Source organism: Phlebotomus papatasi, unplaced genomic scaffold (genome assembly GCF_024763615.1).
Source record: "Phlebotomus papatasi isolate M1 unplaced genomic scaffold, Ppap_2.1 HiC_scaffold_192, whole genome shotgun sequence".
Lineage (NCBI taxonomy): Eukaryota > Metazoa > Arthropoda > Insecta > Diptera > Psychodidae > Phlebotomus > Phlebotomus papatasi.
The window spans coordinates 3,311-26,923 of record NW_026604431.1 but is presented as its reverse complement, the minus strand read 5'-3'; the positions used below and the strand labels follow the sequence as shown (position 1 = coordinate 26,923).

The window sequence follows — 23,613 nt, the reverse complement described above, 5'->3', positions numbered from 1 at the left end:
AACTGTTAACGTATAAAAATTTTGATGTTTTTTTTTAATTAAAAATTCCTTCATGCTACTGTTTTTTTTTTAATAAATAATTGAACCTAAATTACTTTTTCAGACATAAAAATTAATTTTATTACTATCAAAATGTAATTTTTTGAATTATTCAATAAATAAAAGAACCTATAGTTTTTGATAAAAAAAACACAAAAAAGGCAGGAAATAAACAAATTTATTATGAAATTAATTGATCAGACAACAGACAACAGACTTCATTTCATTTAACAAATATAATATTATAATTGTAGTTTATCCATCCAAGTTCAAGCTAGAAATCGTTTTTAATTTTTTGTTTAAATGTTATGGCAGATTTAAAAATGTAATGAATAATATTTTTATCTTACTTTTAAAGTGTGTAAATATAAAAACCACAAGCATTTTGAATGCTTTCACATTGTAGTAGTAAATTCTAAGTTTTAATGAAACTTATATGATTTCAGAAATGACTCCTACATTTTGTCATTCTTTGAGATATGTTTTGAAAGTAACCTTTGTAGATATACAGTCCATTGTGGTCAATGACCTCTAGTTAGAATTTTTTGGTGTTTTCCAAGGCCAAACGTTGCCACTTGTCACATCACTTTTAGATGTGTTTTTTTTTTTAGATTGATTTTTATAATTTGTTCTATTCAGAAAGTTTTAAAATTACTTAAAAATTTAAACCGAATTTTATCCCCAGTAATTGATTTTTCTATCCCTTATTTCTTACTTCTTATGTCCCTATTAGGTCTTCAACTTTTCCACTTATAAAGAATTAATTTTCACGGTGTAAGAAGCAGTGGGGTAGCCTTGAATTGGCACAGCTTTGAAATAGGACCTCTTCTCCTATTTTTAAATTGAATTGAATCTTATTCAGTAGACTCTCGCTAATTGGGCTCTTAAGATCGGAATACTTTTATTCGGACAGCAGTTAAATTTGAAAAAAGTTTGCCAGCATATTTTTCAAGCTTTCGATTAACCCTTTAACACCGGTGTCCCATAATGAAAATAATTTTCCCTGACTACCTAAAGTTATTTCTTTCTTATGTCTGTACATAATTGTAAAGTAGAAGATGAAAAGAATCTAGAATATTTTTTGCAAGTCTCTAGCTATTTGTTATGCAGTAAATATTTAAGCTCAAAATTGGCGAATTTTTAAATACTCAAATTCATAATTTATTTTATTTATTTTATATACTTTCAATTATTTTTAAGCTAAACCCTTTTGGCAATAAAAACTAAAATACTCATACGTATTATTTTTCATTAGAGCGAAAAATATTATTCATTGGTATTGTCAGAAAAGTTACTTAAATTTTTGGGCTATTTTTGTCCCTATCGTTCATAGAACCACAAAATACACCGAATCAGACTCGGTTGAACTTTCCAAGATTAGATGTAAGACTTATCATTGATTATGTTGCTCAGTTTAATTTTTATTGTTGATTTTCAGCACGTAAAAAGTGTCTCGTTGTTAAAGGGTTAAAACAAATATGCTCAACTTTTCCATTGTTTGTCTCACTATAAGAGCAACCTCAAGGATCCCAAGGGAAAATTCGCAATATCATTTTGAATTCGAAGATTACGTTTTATTGTAAAATTGTTTTAACTGAGATTTTTTACAATCTCTTTTTATTGAAATTACCTTTTAAACAAACGATTATAAAAATTCTATTATTTTCTTTGATTAATTTATCTTCACAAGTTAACAACCAATTCAAGGCTGTAATCTCCGTCTTTGATTCATTTTAATTGTAGGCTCTGCCTAACTAAACATTATGAAATTATCACTGAATGTGTAATTTAAGTCTCGTATAGGGATGAATAAGAAAAAGAAACACACATTGAAAAAGTCATTGCAACTTTTTAATGTAAGATGTGACTCTTTTTTCATCGTCGCAAAAGAAGATGATTGTGAATTTAATTACCCTGTTTATTGCTATTTTTTTCACTTATCTTCTGACTTATAAAGAAAAACTATGATTTAATATCAAAGTATTTGCAATATGTTTTATGCAATACATCATCAGTTTTTTGCCCTATATATTATTTATTTTTTTCATGAGCCGCTATTTCACATTGCTCATTGTTACTGTTTGCAAAACACCTACAAAGTGCTGAAGTTTAAACTTTGTTGAGGTTCCGCATGATCCACTTTAACCTTGTTTCACAAAAAAGAAAAATAGTTATAAATGGAGAAAAAAAAATTAAATGGAATTTTATTGCATTCTGTAAAAAAATAAAAATAATACAGAGAATTTAGTGCCGAAAGTGAATCTGCGGTGGTAAAAGGGATTTATCGCGATTTGTGAGCCTTTTCTGTACGCATTATTTGATTGTAAAACAAACTAATGGGAAAAGTCATTATGTTGGGTGATAGTGAGAATAGATAGAATGAAAAAAAAATCTGCTGATTAGATAACCTTTTGGTGGCCCCTCCGACAAAAATGTTATTGAGTTTTTTTTTAACCCTTTCATTGTGTTTTTTGGATTAAATATTAATTTTTTTCAAAGGAATTTTTGTAACTGGCCAAAAATTCTTTCCTGAATTTGCTAGGACGCTAGGAGTCATCTAGTTTAAATAGAGAGAGAGAGAGAGAGAGAGACCGCAAAGTTATTGCAGCAGAAATTAATATTGTTGAGAGACCGGCAGGAAAATTGGAAAGTTTTCTTGTTTTCTCTGGTGTTTTGTGTGCCTCTCTTGTATTTTACCTTCTAAGACTCATATTCTTTCTCGGTTAGTTGAAAACGTCCAACGTCCAACCCACTTATTTGCCACTCATTCTTGTCAGCTCTTTAATGTACAATATTTTCTGAACGGATGCAACTGAGACATGATCATGGATGGTGGATTTTCTATGTGGTTTTCAGCTTCTCTTCCAACGTATCCCTCGTGCAATTTAAATTCATGCTTTTGCACTCATGTTCCCTCGCATCTAAATCAAATACCAACAAGAGTCGACACACGCATTAATCTGACCACTAGCTAAAAATAGAAGCGGTTTGCAGGAATTAAATATGAAGAAATGAAATGTAGTATACTGTTGCATACATAAGAGTGAAACAGGAGAAACTGCGACCTAGGAAATTACTAAATTTTCTTGCTTTAGATTTTACTATAAAAAAAACTCACCTGTATAATTCAATCAGATGCCATAACAAAACTTGTATGTTTTATTCCAGAAATGTTAATACACTGAGTCATAAATAATTGACGAATGCAAAAGACGCGCGTGGCGTTGACTCTGGTATAAAAATTTCTCGTGTGTTAGGGGCAGAATTCTTGGTTGTCTGATTGGTATGAGTTAATTTGATTAAATGATGTTGGTCAGGAAATTGACTATTTATTTTCATGAAATTCTCTGTGGGGAGTGATAGAATTTTATTAATAATTTTCGGGACATTTGCCTCAATGTTACTGAATGAATACTTCAACGAATTTGTTGCTTTAACGTCTGCATTTGTAAAATAAAAGTCAATTGAAGATTTATTGTTATGTTATATAAAGTGGTTTCTATTAAAAGAATTGCGAAGAAATTATGCTGAAGTTTAGTGTTACAGTATAACGCACATAGTTCATTCAACATTTAACCCTTTCTATCTAGACGGTTCAAAATCAAAAAGGAAAAAATGAAAATACTAGAAGAAGGTGGGGCAGTTTCACATTAGCAAAAAAATATAAAATTTTAATATACTAAATTAATATTGATAGAACATGTTCTGTATTACCCTACAACAAAGAGAAACTAGGTGGTTTCATAGTTAACTTAAATTTAATTCATAAACATTTGGAAAATGAGCCTTGAAAAACTTCAGCTGCGTAAAAGTGTCCTATCAAAAAAATCGAATAACATACAGAAATGCAGTAATATAAACGAAGAATTTCAGCGCACATTTTAAAAAAATCATAAATATTTTAATTTTTTTCAAAATTCTTTTTTTTTTTCAAACTGAAAATTAAGTAATTTTAATTTTATTCTGAGTTCTTTAATATATCATTAGAATGTTGAATTCTTACCTTAAAACGGATTTTTTTTTAAATTGTTTTCTAATAAAGGTTGGATAATAAAAATAAAATGGGGTAATTCGGAATCATTTCTATTTTGAAATTTTGAAATGTTCTTACTGTGTTAGGTAGGCAAAAGGGAAAGCCACGAAGAAGTACAAGACTTTACATTCGAGAGTACTTCTTCATTGTTTTTTTTTATTATTTTATTTCCTTTGCACATTGAAAATTGTTAGCAAATCTTAAAGTTCCGAATTAGAGTAGAGTACTAAATTTTGGTCAGCTTGCAATTTCGGCCATTTCTTTTATTCGTCAAATTTTCATGAATTTTTAATCTTTGCTTACTCTAAAGATTATACAATGCAAAAAAAGAATAAAGGAACTATAAGAATCAAGGTGGCCGAAATATAACCCAATGCAATGTCTATGTTTTTATTCATTGAAAAATGTATTAAGATTAAGAATGATTTTAGAAAAAAGCAAATGCGGTTCCAAGCAACGTTCCTTTAAAAAAAATTTACAAAAAATTTAATATGTATTAAAAATATTATAGACTTTGGTGCTTGCATGTAACTATGCCGAAATTTGGTACACTTCACTTTAGCTCACAATTAAGTAAAAGTGTTTGTTTGTCACTGATAGCGTGATGTTGGTAATTGCGGGACAAACAGTATTGAAAAAGCGGCGTTATAACGTGATATTCTAGTTACACATAACCTCAAATATAATGTAAAATTTTAGGAAGCACTAGCAGAATTAAAAAAGAACATTTGTCCTGCTGTAAAGTTCGTATATTTCAAGATTTTTATTATATTGCAGATTTAAATTCATTATAAACACCAAAAAGTTTTCTTTTTTTTTTTAAATTAAGCAAACTGATTTGGTTCTAAAAGAGTGTTATGTCTTATGTTATAGGTTTTTGGTTATCTTCAAACCAGTAGAATTTATACAAATAACGAATATAAAAATCTTGAAAAACCTGTACTTCTCTAATTGTATAAAGCAATTTCGAAGATTTCTTAACAGACTTATACAAATTTTTATGTAAAATTTGAGGTTAGGTTTAAAAATTTTCAAAAACAAATCTCAGCTTCAATTAAAATCGATTTAGATATATATTTCCAGTCGGAATTTTTGTTAAAAACTTGTTAGTTTATGTTATAAGATCGTTTGTTATTCAACTGATAGATAAATATCCTACACTATCTTTAATTTGTTAGTAAACACCTATAGTTCATATGGGTTAAATACGCAAATTTCAGCACATTTTTCTACAAATCACCATAAAAACCGTGTTATCAATTTTTTGATTACGACAAAGTTAATGATATTTAGGAGTCTCTTTGTCTCTTACCATTCCACTTCCGCGAATACATTGCATGATGTTCATCAGTGTTTTTCGAGTAAAACATTTATGCGATTTTTGCATGGGATACGCAGTATCAGTTATTATAGTGGGAAAAATTTAATATAAATGTTTTGTGACTTTTAATACTTCATTGTTCGCATATACGATTGATTTTATTTGCTGATGTACAAATACTGGTGAGAAAAGTATTAGTGTTTGTGTTGATAATGACTTAGAAAATTGAAAGAGTGAGAAAATATGATTTATTGAGGGCGAAAGGCATACGCGGGCATTGTTTGATAACACAATTTGCAATTACCGCTACTTATCTTAGTGTGTACGTATATAATGGTCATGTTGAGAATGGAAAGTAAAGTTTTTTTCCTTGCTATATATACATTTTGAAATCAAGCAATAAACACAATTATAACCATTATAACTTTGTGATTAAATGTGGCAAAATAAATATAAATATTTACCTAACAACTCAATTTCTTGACTCATAACTTTTGGGGATTTAATGGCAATTTCAAATGATGAGTGTGATCAATGTGGTAGGTTTTTTTCTTGTAGAATGGTCAGCTTTTCTATTTTTCATTAGACTCTTTTTTTCTAACTTCGCAAAGGTCAGAAGGTGTCACACTTTTATTTCCATATATGTTAAGGCAATTGAGCAACAATATTAATTCATATTCCGCAAAAAAAGCCTGAAAATGTCTCTTCAACAAATACTTTTTGTTTTTTTGTACGAAAGATGAATATACTATACAGTCATATTTAGCATTTGATTGCAAAAACAATCTTTGTGAATGGGAAGTGTGTTGGGTTAAAAACTTCTCGTGTATCTTTCACAGAATCCCGTCGATCTCAACTGACTCTGCGTCCATTGTATTCTACGTGAAATCAGTCACGTTCGCTTCCACAATATTTACACTTAAGGCACTTAAAAATTGTTCTGAATTAGAGAAGAAAGACAGGAGATTATAGAAAACAATTTATTTCACTAATTTATCAGATATTAAGTTGTAACTTCGTAAATATACACTAAGTCCCAGGATTATGCACAGGCGATTTTTTTTTAATGAACCGTCCATAAAACAAATTTCGCGTGGAGTAAATGAAGTCAGAACAAAAAGATTCAACTATTTAAAAGAAATTCAATAACAAACAGTACTCTTTAGTCAGAGTTCTTCAATACATTGTTAAAATATTTAAAATTTTTATCTTAATAAAAATATTAAAGTTTTTTACTGAAAAATAAGCATAGGAGAGACTGGGGCAAAAAGTCACAAAACGGATATTTTATTTTTTTTTACAAGCTACTACAAAAATTTCTAATAAGCGCAGTTTTATAGGAAATTTACCGCTCTACAACTTTGTGAAAGTAATTTTCCTCTATTTTGTAAGAAGGAAATACGTTTATCGAGCCAATTTCTAAAAGGTAATTTTGTGACCATTCTCATAAATGCTGGGGCAAATAGTACCAGACATTGCGTATTATCATATTTTGATTCGCTTCATTACGGACTTCCGTAAATTTGAAAAAATACTTAGAGGACATATTTTCATAGAAAATTTATTCATTTACACATTTGTAAAACACCGTTTTCTCTGCGAGAAAAGTGAGAAAACGAGAAAATCGCTTTTCAAGCTATTTTAGAAAAAAAAAACACACAAAAGACTGCAAATCGTTTGACCAATGCAAACAAGTGGCGAGACATGATAATGACGTTTCTTTTCGTCGTTAGGCATCAGAAATTGCTTCGCTTTTTGATACTTTTTGCTCTATATCTTTTGTTACTTTTTACCCCAAGTGGCCATTTTTAATAAAAGGATTTCTGGAGAAAAGAACCTTTGTGAAATTCTAAAATAGATAGCGGATTCGTATTCAAAAAATCCAAATTATTTAGAAAATATTCACCAGTGCATCAATTTTGGAAAATAAGTAGGTAATAATTGTTATCTTCTGCAAGGAAAATATTTCAAAAATAGGGCTAAAAATTTCGATTTTTTTTTATTTTCTAAATTCTTTGTTCGAATTCTAAGAAACTTACGACATTGAAGAAGGTCTATGGAGGCTATCTATAGAAAAAAATCCAGCCGCTATCTTTTTTACCTTGTAAGATATTGAATTTTGAATTTTTCGATTTGTGACTTTTTGCCCCAGTCTCCCCTAGTGTCTTCAAATTTCCTGTGTCACAAAATAGTATACAATCAGGCGTATTTGAAAAATGATTTCATAAATTGACTCCCAAAAGTAGGCAAAATGCATAATTGTATATGTGCATAATCTCGTGAGGTGCATAATCCCGAAGTGCATAATGCCGGGACTGAGTGTACTAAGAAGCTCTATGAGATTTTCTTTCTTTGAGAAATGCTTTTTTTCTTAAATTTATCTACAGGAAAAAGAAAGAAAAAATAAAAAGATCAAATCTAACATTTCTATTTATTTGAAGGAAACGAGAAGTATAATTATCTGTATTTATTTTTTCGCGGATATTTTTTTGGCAGCTTATTTGTGAAGATATGGAATAGCTAAGAGGAAGCAAAACATTCAGTGATTTTTCTTTTTGCAAAACAAACAAGCTTATGCCAAAATTAACACCGGGTAAGAAAATACACAATTTTCGTATAAATTTCTTGTTTTTTTTTTAATTTAATTCTATCGCCGGTTGACTTTTATGTCGCATCTCATTTACTAGATGATAAATTTTTGGGATTTTTTGTAGGTATGGGAAATGCTTATATAAAATTGTTGCAAAATAAATGAGGAGTGTGTATCAAGGTCAGGTGTTACATTTTCCCGTCTTATTGTATTCTGTTGTGACACAATTTTAGCTATACGCCTCTTCAATCCACCTTCAATCATTCTGAATATTTCAATCTTATAAATTGTGCAATGAAAGAATGCTCTAACTATAATTCACTGAATTGATTTATTTAAAGAGAAATTTAGAGGGTTAAATGATGAAGTCAAAGTTCAAGTTTTTTTTTTATTGGGCTGACATAAACTTAAAATGTTTTACACTCTCACTATTTTGATAAACTATGATAGAACTTTCTATATCACTGTAAAATTGGAGAGTTCATACAATTAGGGGAGAAAGGAGCAATTTTATGTAGCGTAGAATAATTAAATACTGAATCTCCTTCAAATGGGACTTTTTTAAATTTAAAACTTATCCAAATGAATGGATTTTCGATTTATCTGCATGGAGCGCAAAAAATCAAGTAACAAGATTATAGCACATAATAGGGTTAAAGGAACACTTTAATCATTTGTATCAGGATCTATAGACACCATAATCTGTGCCATTTAGGATATAAAATTTGAACATCGTGGAAAGGGTATAGAAAAATCGTTATAAAAACTTACGTTACATTAAATATATTAAGAATTAAGATACATTTTGACAAAAGTGTCAATAGGGGTTCCCTGTTAAAGAAGTTCTTCTTGGACCCTAATATATAAATAAAAAATTATTGGAAAAAATTTTATATAGCATTTGGAGCATGTTCTGCATTTGGCTATTCTATCTTATTCTAACTTTCTTTACAACTGTTTGTTAAATGGAAATAAACTGAAGGGGAAAGTGCCTATGCTACGTACGATCCCAAGTTTCGTAATGACTAAATTTTTCCTATGTTTTTGAATAAATGTGACTCCACATTATGTTTTAAAAACTGGACACTTTCCCCTAGTTTTTAAAATATGGGTGCGATGAGTCACATTTATTGAGAAACATAGGAAAAAATTAGTGATTACGAAGCTTGGGATCGTACAAAGTATGGGCACTTTCCCCTATACATTCAAACTATGTCCTGTTTTCTAGATAATTGCTGTATGGAAAAACACAAGTTCAATTCTTAGACATAATTTTTACTGCTCGAACAGAGAGAGAGCAGCTATATATTCCTTAAATAATTATATTTTCTAAAGTTCTGTATGTATGAAACCACCCCTTTTTTATCTACAAAGAATGTTTATTTGCAAAATTATAAATTTACAAATTAGTTTATGCAAAATGAAGTATTTTTTATTCATAATTTCGTATTTGCAGTAGTATTTTACATTATGGTAAAGCTCCACCCAGAAATATTTTAAGTAACGCCCCGTTCAAGATGAAATTTAACATATAAATTTAAGAATATGTCGCCTTTTCACTTGAGCGAAATTCGAAAGGTAAAAATTAGACTATGTTTGCAAAAGTATTTTAAAATAATCTACAAATTTTCTTGAACCTTTCGTCACTTTATTAACCCTTTAAGGACGATTGGGTCACCGGTGACCCAAAAATTAATTTTTCTTATGGCCATCTAAAGTTGTATCTTGTACTAAAAAGTCAGAAAAAATTATTTTTTCTAACCCCCACTTTTTGCCCCTCTCGTCCTTAAAGGGTTAAACACTAATATGGATAAAGGTTTTCGTTAAAGTAATGCAAAAAATATGAGCGAAGTAACGCCAATTTCTTCCCGATTTCCTGGCTGCATTTCGTGTATTTTATTTTCCAATATAATTGTTATAGAGGGATTGGTCTATGTTTAGGACATAACATCATTTACGCTACCTCTGTCATTATTATTTTTTTTGCACTTTTAGAATGTCCATCTGAAGTGTCACAGTTATTATTTTAATTAAATATTATGAAAAAAAATATATATCAAAATAATCAACCTAAAGACACTGTTCAAGTGAGAAATAAAATATTAAATTTAGTAAAAAACAAATTTAATATTTTATCCCTCTGCCAAACCTTTTAGATCAGAAAAATTTCGTGAAACCAAAACTTACATCCCTCTCTTTCTGAAACGTTTCGTATATGAATGTGTCACTTTTTGGCATTCAAAATTAGATTGAACTAAAAATTGAATTTATTATGACAGTCAAAAGAAAAAGAAGAGTTCAAAAGGGACGTTAATTTCGATTAGATGAAATTTTCTTGATCCAAAAAAAAATGTGCCAGAACCGCCAGAACCATTAGTGACCAAAATTAATTTTTTATTGACCAATTTTTTCACTGTACGAATTTACCTTTTATTTTTCCGGTAAAGCTTTTGGATCAGGATAATTTTTTGACTCAAACATTTTGCATAATTCTGTCTCAGTTTTTCGCACTCTTTTTCTTCTTTTGAATATGACAACAAATTCAATTTGATAGTTAAAGAATGGGATAGACAAAATGCAAAAAAATTTAAAAAAAGAAAGAGACGTTAGTGTTTATTTTTTCCTAGTCTAAAAAGTGTATCGGAGGCATTATTGACCAAATAAGATAAGATAAGATTTTGCCAGGGGTCAGTTCTCCATTTCGGATATTCCGATGCATCCAGGCCACCAATTGGGCCCCTTATGCTTCCCCACTCCTATTCTATCTTATCCCCCGATACGGGTAGCCGCTCTATATCGCAGCTCTGTGTGGACAATCAGTGCCGTTACTATATCACAGCATCCCTTCTCGGTGTGTGTTTGGGATCAGTGACAGCGAATATTTGTATCGATTGAAGTACCACTTTCACATCGAAACTCGTTTTCGTACCAGCCTCTATTGTTTTTAGGCGGTTCACTTTTTTTGCCAATATGCACCATTGACATTACTATTCATTCATTCACTGGACGAATTCGAAGCCGATATGGCATGAGAAATCTTTTTTCTGCTGCCGCTCAGCCACGAACCCACGACCTCGCAGTCACAGAGCCACTGCTCTATCCACTGACCCACTCGAGGCGCCTATTGACCAAATAAATCCAGTACAATTTTTAAATCAAGAAAGTTTCATCAAATCAAAATTCACATCCTTTAATTTTATTTCTCAAACGTTTGCAAAAGTCTAACCCACTTTTTCGCACTCTTGCTGTTTAGAATGTCACAACAAATTCAATTTAGGTTAATGTAATTTTGATTGCGATTGAATGGGTTCGATCACGGGGGCGACATTAGCTCTGAAAAGTGCGACCAGTTTTAGTGTAAATTTTTTCCTGTTCGATAATGAAAAAATGTTTGAGAAAGAAAAGGATGTGAATTTTGATTTAATAAATTTTCTCGGATCTAAAAGCTATTTTAGAGGCGTTAATACTCATTTGATTTTTGCTGAAGCTAAATTCATTAAAGGGCTTGACCTAAAATTATTATTTTTTTTGGTAAGACCTTAATTAATTTTTATACTACTGTTCTGTATGGGACTAAACAAATAATACATCTTTCTGTGGAATATCTAAGCTTATAGCCTTGATTACTTCGAGCTTTAGATTTTCTATTCGAACTATTTCAATTACAAATGTAGAATTTCCCCCGCATAATTCCACATACGGCAACATTAATCACTGAAATTGCACAAAACAATTCAGCACGTGTGAATGAACTATTAGTAGAATGTGATACTATTTTCTGTTTTGTAGTAGGTTCCTTATATAATTTCAGATATATATAACTTAATTTGGAAGCTTTTCAAGCTTTTCAAGTTCATCAAAGCTGAAATGTAAAATAATTCTTTGTTCTATATGAAATTGTATTGTGAAAATTCCATGTGAAATTCTTTATGTTCCATAATGTAGAATAAATTTGCATCTTTTGTGTTATGCAATATTTCCATAAATTGCGTAGTAGAGTTGTGTTTGATTATCACTTAATCAATATGGCAATTTTCATGCTCTACTCAGATAAAGTTCTGAAAGAACAGGAAGCATGAAAGCTGTGAATTTTTTCATTAAATTACATCTTACTCAGGATAGAGTTTCTTTGCAATTTGGCCAATCTTTTCATCATCCCATGTGCATGTCTCGTGCACTTTTACTTGTGGATACATTAGCACAATAGGAAAATAAAATGCAATTTTTCGCAGAGCGTTTGAATGTGCAAAATGACTTCAATTGGTAAAGATAGACCAATCACTTATACAGATTATACGTAGTATATTGCACATGAGAAAGATTTTCCTTGCGTCAAAAGCCATGCTGTTTCTTGTGATAAACGCTAGAAGAAAAATTATATAGTTGTAACTTTTGAGGTACACAAGTGTGGCGCGTTTCAGCAAATCTAATTTTAATGTCACATTTCCGCGCAATTTCTGTATCTTCTTCGTGTTCTTTTCTTCTCTTCATCCCTCTGATTCAATAAATGGGATATTAGCTCATCATTTTTGCTCTTACAAACTCATGTGTTGTGTACAAAATTGTTTGTGTTCCAACAATGATGACTAATCAGGTAGGAGATAAGGAACTCTCACGAAACAATGAATCGCGGAGTTTTTTTTTTATTATCACATCTCCTTGAAGACACCTCTATCTGGCCAGGAGAGATGTTGACTCGCACGTAGTCGCAGCAAAAATTGCAAAAATCAACAATGAACCTTTTTTTTTTACAATTTTGTTGTTTCGCTCTATTTAGCATATTAGTATAGAGATACACTTAAGACACTTTTAAAGTATATAAAACAAAGAAGAAGACGTTTATATTTGTACATGAACTTCTCATCTATTTTGGGCGAGAGATATACAAATTTATACTTCGGTTTTCCATTCATTTGGCATTGACATTGAACAGAAATGCGCTACAAGAGGATGAAAAACGCACAAATTAACGTCATTAACATCGTCTTGAATCTCTTATCATATAGACACGGCCCTCTAGAAAAATCTCTTCTTAAAATATATTTTAAAGTTGACTTGAATGAATTTTCTTGACAAATTCTTCTGAATTTGATCAAGAAAAAAAGGGGTCAATAACTCAAAAGGATGATGACGTCGTGTTTAGAGATTTTTATGTGAACCAGTTGTTTCCTTGAAAATGAACAATTTCCAATGAAATGAAACATTTAATATTGATAAGTTTATTTTCTCTCGAAATATTTTTCTTTCAACTAACCATCATTTTGCTGTTACTTGGTAATTTTCTTTTTTTTTTGCATTTGTATATGTTAAGAGAAAATGGTCAGAAGCGACACGAAAAAAGCAAATTCAAAAGACATCATGCACAATAAATGATAAACTGTTGATCTTCATAGAAAAATGACTTTGTTCTCTTGCTGAGACCGGATTTTTTATTTATAAACATTCTTTATTGGGTACATAAAAATCGGTTTATCACAGAAATGTGAAGAAATGCGAGAGGAAAGACGTATGCAATTTATTTTCCAGTCCTCCAAAGTTATTGTATTTGACTCTCCGGCAGAAGGTCAACCAGAGAATTATTCTTCTCTGTTTTTGCTTTAATCTCTAGCATAGAGAGTGCCAATTGCTGTGAATCAAGGCATTGGGAGTATTTATATTGAAATTATATTTCCTCAATTGTAGGTTTTTTCTGCAATGAAATCTTTAACCAGGCTATCGACACACACGCTTTATAGAGTGTCTTAAGTGCAAAACTTTTAAAGGGTGATAGCATGACCATAAAAAATATTGAAAGCGAACTTTCTGATAAGAAACTTAGACGTTCTAATTAAAATTTATATGGTCAAATGAAATGTTGTGACTTACAGTGAAATTATATTGGAGATTATTCAGGCACATTATAGAAAAAAAAAACTCTTCTCATGTGCTGAGAAATGTGCTGTTTTATTAATCTCTTTCCAATAGTGATAGAAAACTTGATGAGGAATCTTGAACTTGATGGAAAATTGATTGATTTGATGTAATATAAATCATTGAACTTGTAAAATTAGAATTTGATTTTAAATTTTCCGCAAGACACTTACTGCAGTTGATGCCAAAAAATGGGGCACACAATGATGAAGTGTAGCAATAACACATTCTTCTGCACATTGTGCATAGAGACAGACTTTCAAATAAATAGTCATCAGGGAAGTTCTAAAATTAAATTAATTGCCAAGCTTACAATATGAGTTTATTGATCCCCTTTGTTCTCTAAATACTTCCCCTTTTTCAGTTTTATGATTAACCTTTCATATCACAATGGACAACGTGTACACATGATAAAAAAGATAGCTACAATAATTTTTTTTTTAATCGAGGATTTTGTTTGTACACAAAAATGGTTCCTGTCAACACGAGAAAGTTTTGGAATGTGTTTAAATTATTTTTAGCGTGGCTTTGTTTACAGAATGTCTCAATGAAAATTTATTTCAGACAACACGCAATATAGCGCACTTGGTAGAATTTTCACTCTCACTTACAATTGTGTTTTTTTTCTGCATTATTTGTTTCTGTGCAGAATCATGGATTGAGCTGAATTCAAATGGATCTGGCACAAATTCGGGTCATCGAAGTCCGGAACGTATCACACCGCTTCCATTCACATCTGGTGAGGAGTACTTGAGACTCCTGCGCGAGGCTCAGCGTGAGTCTAAGGAGTCTAGTCGGGTGGTTTCCTTGGCTGGCTCCAGGCGTGATTCACCAAGGAGTAGCCCTAAATCACCACCAAACAGCCCCAACACAGAACTTTGCATGGATGATCTTAAGGGGGTTTATATCAACTATTGGAATTCTGTCAAGGTGAGTGTAGAAAATGGAGATATATTTTTTTTCACGTCATCGTACCACCAGTCTGTGATAACAATCTACGTCTTATCGCGTGTGAGATTGTCTATTTTTTCCACGCGAGAGAGAATTGCGTAGAAAGTCGCACAGCGTGCGACTCATTCGCTAAATATTCTAAGATAGGAACATTATTGAGAAAAATTTTCTCACTTGAAATGGGAGAGAAAGAGAAAATTAAAATTGATCAGTAAAAGGATTTGATATTATATTTACAGTTAATTTTCAATAGCAAATTGTATGGATAAGAATATATCCGTAAAAAGATAAAATTGATTAATAAAAGTGATAAATTGTTATGAGTAATTTTTACTACTCACTAAAAAAATATGACAAAATTTACAAAAAAAAAACAGTAAATAAACTATTTTATTCAATAAATGTGAATGAAATTTTAAAGGACCAGACCAACAATTCATTAGAACAAGTAAAGTTTGTAATACCAACACCAGAGGCGCTGACCTTTAATATTTCGCCAGGTGCATTGACGACAGTTATCGTAACCGCATTTCTTTTGTATTATAAGCATTTGATGCGACAAGGCGGCGATATTTGGGCCGTCATTTGCATCAAATTCAGATACAATAAAGGTCAATGCAGCCGATGATAATGTCAAAACACATTAAATAAATCTCATTTTTAGCAAAATAAAAGTGTTTTATAGTTTTGTGGATATCGACAATTGGTTCAATGATCTGAAAACCAATGAGCCTCGATTGTATGCACTGATAAAAAAAGAGGGTGCGATTAACTTTTTTTCTTCGTAACTTTAACACTTTTTGAGTGTAAAAATATATCAACATTTTTTAATGTTAATTTTACACCTTTTTAAGGGTAAAATTAACATGAAAAAGGGTAACTTTAACCCCTAACACACCTAAAAAGCATAATATTTTATTCCGATTTCGGATCAATAATGCAGGGTAAAATAAACATTTCCAGAATGTTATTTTAACTTTTTCGGATTTCTTTCAGTGTAGAGGGAAGCAACATAATTTTATTTTTCTTAGTATATTTACTTTATCCATTTTTAAACAAAATACTTACCAAAATCTATTGTTTTTGATAAAACTCATTCTGTTTGTGTTACATATTTCCATAAACACTTTTCAAAAATAAAAATAAATAAATAAATGCTTTAAAAAGTTATGACCAGCGCACAATAACTTTTGTTTATAAACATGTTTTCAAAATTTCCCATGAGAATGAGCGAGATGACTAGATCTAGATCTCACTCACTCTCATTGAAATGTCAAAAACATGTTTACGAAACAAAAGTTATTGTGCATTGGGCATTATGCATTTCTGTCAGTAAAATTAAAAATATTCTATATTTGTCAGTATAAATAATTTGAAATTGATTAGAAATAATTTAAAACTATATTCTCTAAGACGTCAAGATGGTTCTAAACTACTTAATTTTTCGTCTTTAAAGAAAATATTACAAGATAATTATTATATTATATGTTTATTATTAAGAAAATATAAGATTTCCTTAATAATAAACTAATTACCGAATTTAATTCTTACTAAATAAAGTAATTAAAAACTAACCACATACATAATGAGGCCTTAAATATTTTACTGATTTATTATATGAATGCGTGGCTAAATTGATTAGATTTACTAAACAAAACTTAATCTTCATTTTCATTTTTTTTAATAAAATGCTGATAACAAAAAATTATAAATTAACAGATTCAGTTTAATCTAATTTTAGATTTTTTTTTCAATTTTATCAGTCCATTTTTTTGCTGATACAATCGTTTGTTTCATTGAATATTGTATAAAATGAAATACTGAATGTCCCCCTTTTTGATATTTATTGTTTTTTCTCACAATTTGTCAGGAATTAGTTTTATAGATTGATGATTTTAGTATCTATTTTTAGGGATGTATTTAGTATTTAAAGGATTTTCAACAAAGGATACTGGTTAAAATAGGTCTAATAGGTATAATTTGGATTCTTTGAATACGAAACCGCTACCTATTTTAGAATTTTACAAAGATTCTTTTCTCCAGAAATCCTTTTATTAAAAACGTCCACTTGGGGTAAAAAGTAACAAAAACCGAAACAATTTCTGATGTCCCACGGTGAAATGAAACGTCATTTCCGCATCTCGCTGGTTGTTGTTTGCATTGGTCAAACGATTTGCAGTCTTTTGTAAAATAGCTTAAAATGCGTTTTTCTCGCTCAGATAGAGAAAACGGTGTTTTACAAAGGTGGAGAAGTATAAATTTCCTATGAAAATATGTAATCTCGGTATTTTACCTAAATTTACGGAATCCCGTAATACAGCGGATCAAAATGTGATAGTATCTTATGCCTGATACTATTTGCCCCAGCATTTTTGAGAATGATCACAAAATTACCTTTTAGAAAACAGCTCGATAAATATATTTCCTTACAAAATAGAAGAAAATTACTTTCACAGAGTTGTAGAGCGGTAAATTTCCTATAAAACTGTGGTAATTATAAATTTTGGAGAGTGTTCGGGTAGCTTGCAAATAAATAAAATATCCGCTTTGTGACTTTTTGCCCCAGTCTCCCCTAGTGAATGTTTTACTGACCAATATTTTGCAATTAATTTTTTTTGTTAACCAAAATGTCTATTTTGAAGCAGAAATACTATAACCAGGTAAAAATTACATATATTCACAGTCATGCAAAATTAAGAAAAGACATTTTCAGATTTATTGGGCAATTTTTTATGGCGTTTTTCTCCCACTTGACATTAAAAGCCACGAAAGCCCAATATCCTTGAAATATATCGCTATTATTTATACCACTTGATGGATTGTCCAATCAATATCAGGAACACCAAAAATTGTGATAAAAACAGTGAGAATTGGAAAAGTTTTAGCTGAACTCTAGCCTAGAGCTGGCGTAGAGTTTGCCTAGAGTACCTTTTTGTGGCTTCTTTATCAAAGATTTAATAGATATTTTTCTATTTACGGAGAAACTTGAGTATCGTTTGAGATTTCCTGGCACACGAGAGATTACTTTTAAAATATCAATTTCCACGTGAGTCAATATAAGCTTTCTCCAGGGAATAAGGATTGAAAAAAAAATTGAACAGAGATGAGTGGGTGAAATTATGTAGAAATTGGTTTGAGGTGGCGTCAGTTCATGACCTTGAAAGAGTCCAATGGGGAGTTTACTCTGGTTCAAGGCCTGTCTGAGAGACTCCGCTATTGACGGAGGAAGGGAAGTTACTTCAACCTCCAGTGAGTTCTTTCCCCCCTCAACCAGAGAAAATGCGCATGAACAGACGGTAGAGACAAAAATCTACCGTGAAAATTGTGTATTTGACCAAATGATTTAACATGCAAATGTTCTTAATTTGCGTCATTTAGATTTCATTAGCCCCAATGGGGCTCAAGCAAATGACTGCCTTTTGTCTGCAGGGGAGATGTGAAAATGCGTAATGCCCATACGACGATGATAGTAAACAATTTGAAATGATAAAATCGCAGAATTGTTGATATTTGATCATGGCACAAAGACACAAATTTGTATTGATAATCTCAATTTGAGGGAGTTTATTTGAAGAATGATTTCAAAAATATTTACTTATTTCCTATAAAATTGACTGTGTGAAAATTGTGTTTAATATTGACCAACGTCAATTGCAGAAAAACATATCGAGCCAAAAATTAAACTGATTTTGTTTTTGTTTACAGGAAAATGATTCTGCTCAAAATAAAGACTGGTTCTGGGAATGGAGTAGTCGACCGGATCAGCAGCCACCAAAGTAAGTTTAAATTCATTTTTTGAGATATTGTGTTTGAAATGCATGAAGAATAATATTTTTCCTGCATTTTTTTTTTGTTAAATTATGATTTAAAAAAAAAAAGTGTTTTGGAAAATAATTTCTCATTAATTTAAATAAAAAGATTATGGAAGAAGATAATACAGATAGATACAATACATTTTTTTTCTTTTCACAATAATCATTTATTAATACCTAAGTGAAATAAAAACGCTTATTATACGTGGAATCAGGGGCCTATCAAGCCTAATAAAAAGTGAAGCTGTTTTTCAATTTCCCTTGTAAAAATTTTGCAGCTATTGCACCGCGACTTAAACAAATTTGCTCGTAGTTCTTGTATTACTTCGGCGAACATTATGAAATATGTATTTTTAGATAGCTTTTTATGTACGATTTCGAAATATATCAGACTAATAAGTCAATTCTCTTCAGGAAAAAACTTGCCAATAGTCTTCAGTGTCTCTATGCAAAAACGTATGGAAAAATGAAATGTCGAGAGTCCCCTGCGTGGAATAATTGAAATTGATATTTATTTTTTTTGTCAAATTTCCATAACTTTTAATATCTCCATATATTGAAGTTAATGATTTATAAACGATGAAACTTACGATAAGATCATATTGACTTTGTTTTGAACCTCTATAATTTCAATTTTCAAATGATTTTCTATAAGATATTTTTTCGAGCTAACTTACAGTTTATTTTAGTTTATTTATTTTAGTTATTTAATCTTGATTCAAAAATATCTTATTTTTGGCTCATTTTTAAGGAAAGAAAAGCCTATCTGAAAATTTCATCTCCTAAAAATTTGTTAAAATAAAATTACGACAAATGCTGATTGAAGTGACTAATTGTAATTGATAAAATGACGAATTTCTTACAAATTTTTAGTGCGTTATAAAGTCAACAAGTATCGGAAGTTTGAAAAATGTGTGAGGTATACAAATTTTACGCAAACATTATGGTAAGTGTGCCAAATTTCGGCATAGTTACATGCAAGCGCCAAAGTCTCAAATTTGAAATGTAATATTTTTAATTCAAATCGAAGTTTTTGTAACTTAATTTTAAGGAATGTTGCTTGGAACCTTGTAGACAGTTTATCATCTTTATTTTCCCTAAAATAATTGAATAAAAATGTAGACATAGCTTTGGTGGCTTATTTCGGCCACCATCATTTAGTTCCTTGCCCATCTGGAATTCTTCCAATGTATTTTTTACATCATCTAGTTTGTCGAAGCGATATTTTTTGTTATTTTTCGAATTGTATAATCTCTAGAGTATGCAAAAACTAAAAATTTATGGAAATTCGAAGAACAAAAAAATTGGGCGGAATTTCAAGCTGGCCGAAATTTGGTACACTTATCCTAAGAGCTATATAGACACACCTGAGGATAAACCGAGTCGATGGAGGGCCTATTTCTTAATTGACTTTTTGATTTTTTTTTTTGGAAAGCTCATGAAATTTCCAATCCAACTGCACCGGACTTAATCGGCAATAAATCGGTAAAGTACCCGTGCATCACTTTTTTCGAAAATTTTTATTTATTGATCGTATATATTTTTCGATCTAGAGGCTGAACGGTAGAGATATTAACTTCCAGTTTTCGATGACCTCTTCATATTTCTATACTGGGAATTTTTCCTCCTTTTTCCTTCAATCTCCTTCAACCCCACCAAAACCATATATTTTTTGGAGTTTCTCTAGAAAACAACACCAGTGATTTCTTTTATTTTCGGATAGACTTAATCCATGCGAACATTTCGTCCGCTTTAAACTACTATGGAGGGCTTAGTATTTAACGCATTTGCTTAAATTTGGAAAATAAACGGAAAGTAAAACGTATTATCCTAATCCCAATTTTAATCATGGAATATTTATGATCTAAGTTTTGATTCTGCTTACCAGCTTTTTTTTATTAAAAAATGTATCAAACTTCGAATTTAAAACTTTACAATTTTAGAATTTTTTTTATTACGAAAAAATAAAAAAAAAGATTATAGAAGAGCGATAATTTTTGAATATTTTAATATTTTTTAAGATCGAAATTTATTAAAAAGAAATATTATTTATACGTAGGGTAAATTAAGCTAATTCAAAACCTGATCCAAATGGAAATTTTTCGCTACTCCAAATGGAAACGTCATTGTTTTCACGATAAATACAGTACTAAATTACTGTATTTATATATTTTCTATACCTCAGTTTCATTATTTAGTTAATTTTGCTCCAAATAAAGCGAAAATCCATTCATGTTCACAAATTTTAATTTGTTAATTTCTCAGAAAAATTAAAAATGTACCTCTTCACCATCGAACTTTTCATCGATCGACCATGTTTTCCAATGAAAAGCACAATAAAGTGACTTGTTTATTCGTTTTGTTTAACATTTATGTCATATTTCTGGCTAATTTGATTTAAATTAAGTGCTAATCTTTATTGTTAACGGTATGTAAAGTTTTCAAGTGAAATAATTACCTATTTCGTGAACAAAAAGGGTTGTTCTGAAGTATCTGCAAATGCTTCAATAGGAAACCCGGAAAATATGATTTTTTTGGAGAGATTTTCTTATTGTTTTAGATGGGAAACCATCAGACCAGGAATAAGAACAAATCCTGCTCTCAAGAGCAACTCAACAAGGTTTTGGAAGCCTTTCATCGCGGTTTCACTTACACAGTTTGTCTCCAATTAGAAACTTTCCCTTGTCTCCATTTGGATTAATTTGTTTCTAATCGATGCATTTTGCACTCGTATATTTTTCTTGTGTTTAAGAAATTTTCGAATTATATCTAAAGAATTTTCACTAAACAGTAACATTCTAGAAGAGTGATGAAGCAAATTTATGTAATTCTCTTCAGAAAAAATAGGAACTTAATTGTGTTGAATCTTCTGTCAAAGTTAAAGCGTCTGGAAATGGTTTTGAATTAGGCCATTTACCCGATATGATAAATTTAAAGCGATAAATTCAATCTCTTATCAACAGACTTTAATTTTTCTAGTTGTATCTTTATTGAAGATTAATCTAAAGAGTAATTTTAATTTTGTTTTGCAGAGATTGGAAATTCCAGCATCCCCAGAGACGAGCTCAAGGATATTCCGTGCGTCTGGCACGCGTTGGAAAGAATTCCCTGTTTTCAAAAGAAGTGCTGTATTCACTTCTGCTCACCAATGTCTTGTCCTTGATTCTTGGTGCAGGATTTGGGTGAGTATTCCTAACTTTATAAAGAACTGATGCAGATGGACTAGGACTAGGGATTATTTTTATATTTGACCAATATTTTGCAGAATGTGGCTCAGTAAACGAGGAATTTTGCTCACTCGTGTGTCTATTGAATGAGCAGGAAAGTTTCTCGCGCTATAATAAAGTGGCGACCCAGGCTAAATGGATGGACAGATTTGACGATTGGAGGAGATTTTTTACACACATTTTGCAGCATAAAATAAAATATTAAGATTACATTATTTACTACTTTTTACAATGATATCAAACAGAGAAATATTTTAGAAAAAAAAAATGTCGGATTCTTGTCCATTTTCTCATGCTTTTTGCAAAATCCTTCCGTAATGTCTTAAAAAAAATGAATAAATAAATAAAAAAAAGAAACAATGAATAAAATAAAAGTAAAACAGGACTTCTTTTGCCAATTCGGTGTGTCTATTGATGGGAACAGTGAAATAATATCGTAAAACTTTTTGGATAGAAGGTCATAGAGAAAAATTTACATGTAGAAATGTTTTGCACTTCTTTTATTTATGATGGAAAATTAAGCAAAAGAGCTGAATTATTTATTTTTCATGAATGTGATAGATGGCAGAAGTGGAACAATCATTAATAAGATTTGATTTTTTTTTTGGTACTTTTATACGCGTCTGTAAAGTGAACGGAGAGAAGAGGTAAATCCAAATTAGTCTCTAATATATTATTCCTCTTTTTTATAGTAGAACTTTTATAAAATACACTGTAACTACTAAAAAAAATCAACATTATATCCCAATCCAAAACTCAAATTAGTGAGAAATTTAGTGTGTTAGTACAGACGAAAAAATATGGATAAAAACTTATTAAAAAAAATATATTTAGTTTATTTGATATAATGATCCAAGAATAAATATCTCTTATATATTGTAATACTTCTAAACTGCAAATTAGAAATATACATTGCATAACAATTTATCTAGTTTGAGAGGAAAATAAATATTTGTGAAATGATTTTGAATGGTATTTTATTCCGTTGCTAGAATCAATTTCTTGCGTTCAATTTTTTTTAGGGTTTTAGCAATTTATTGCAAAGGTCCGAAATGGTGAGTAGAAAAAAAATTATTCTTTGCAAAATTTTGGTTTGATCTGACGAGATCAAATTTCTTCTTAGACCATATAAGCTGAGTTGAGATTCTCTAAACTAAAGAATCGCGAGCTATGTCTAAGTCTGACCCATTCTCTCGTATTCAAATCTAAATTGAATTTGTCTTGATGATCATACTTGACACAAATTCAATTTAGATTTGAAAGCAAAAAAAAGAATTTTCATTTTATAAAATTTTCCTGATCTAAAATGGGTGGAAGAGAGTCATACCACATTTTCATTGATTTAATTTGAAGTTCTAAATCTAAATTGAAGACTGAAATAGAAAATTCCATACCTTTCTTTTTCAAATATATTGCTTATTTTTATATCACACTTCTCGCACTAAAATCTAAATTGAATTTGAACAGAGTATTTATCAATTTTTCTTTTTATCTGTTGTGGAATTATAGATCAGAAAAATTTCATGAAGTCGAAATTCACCTCTCTTTCTTTTTTAAACGTTTTGCATATACTTGTCTCACTCTTTTAACTTTTCTTATTTTAAACAACCCACTAAATTAAATTTAGTTCAGCGCAATTTTGAGACCGAAAGAGTGGGATAGACTTACGCAAATCTTTTTCGACAGAGAGGGACGCGAATTTTGATTTCATGAAATTTTATCGATCTAAA

The 23,613-nt window shown here is 30.4% G+C and overlaps 1 protein-coding gene across 1 annotated transcript in view; it reads left to right on the top strand.

Annotated features, from left to right (window-relative positions):
- LOC129808907 (BCL2/adenovirus E1B 19 kDa protein-interacting protein 3-like) overlaps positions 1 to 22,846 on the top strand; it is a 28,416-nt gene extending 5,570 nt beyond the window's left edge. Inside the window, exons 2-5 of the mRNA XM_055858812.1 lie at positions 14,543 to 14,823; positions 18,550 to 18,620; positions 21,689 to 21,838; positions 21,922 to 22,846. Coding sequence (XP_055714787.1) covers positions 14,543 to 14,823; positions 18,550 to 18,620; positions 21,689 to 21,838; positions 21,922 to 21,973 — 554 coding nt within the window. The 3' untranslated portion in view covers positions 21,974 to 22,846. The remainder of the gene's footprint in view (positions 1 to 14,542; positions 14,824 to 18,549; positions 18,621 to 21,688; positions 21,839 to 21,921) is intronic.
- Positions 22,847 to 23,613: the final 767 nt, after the last annotated feature.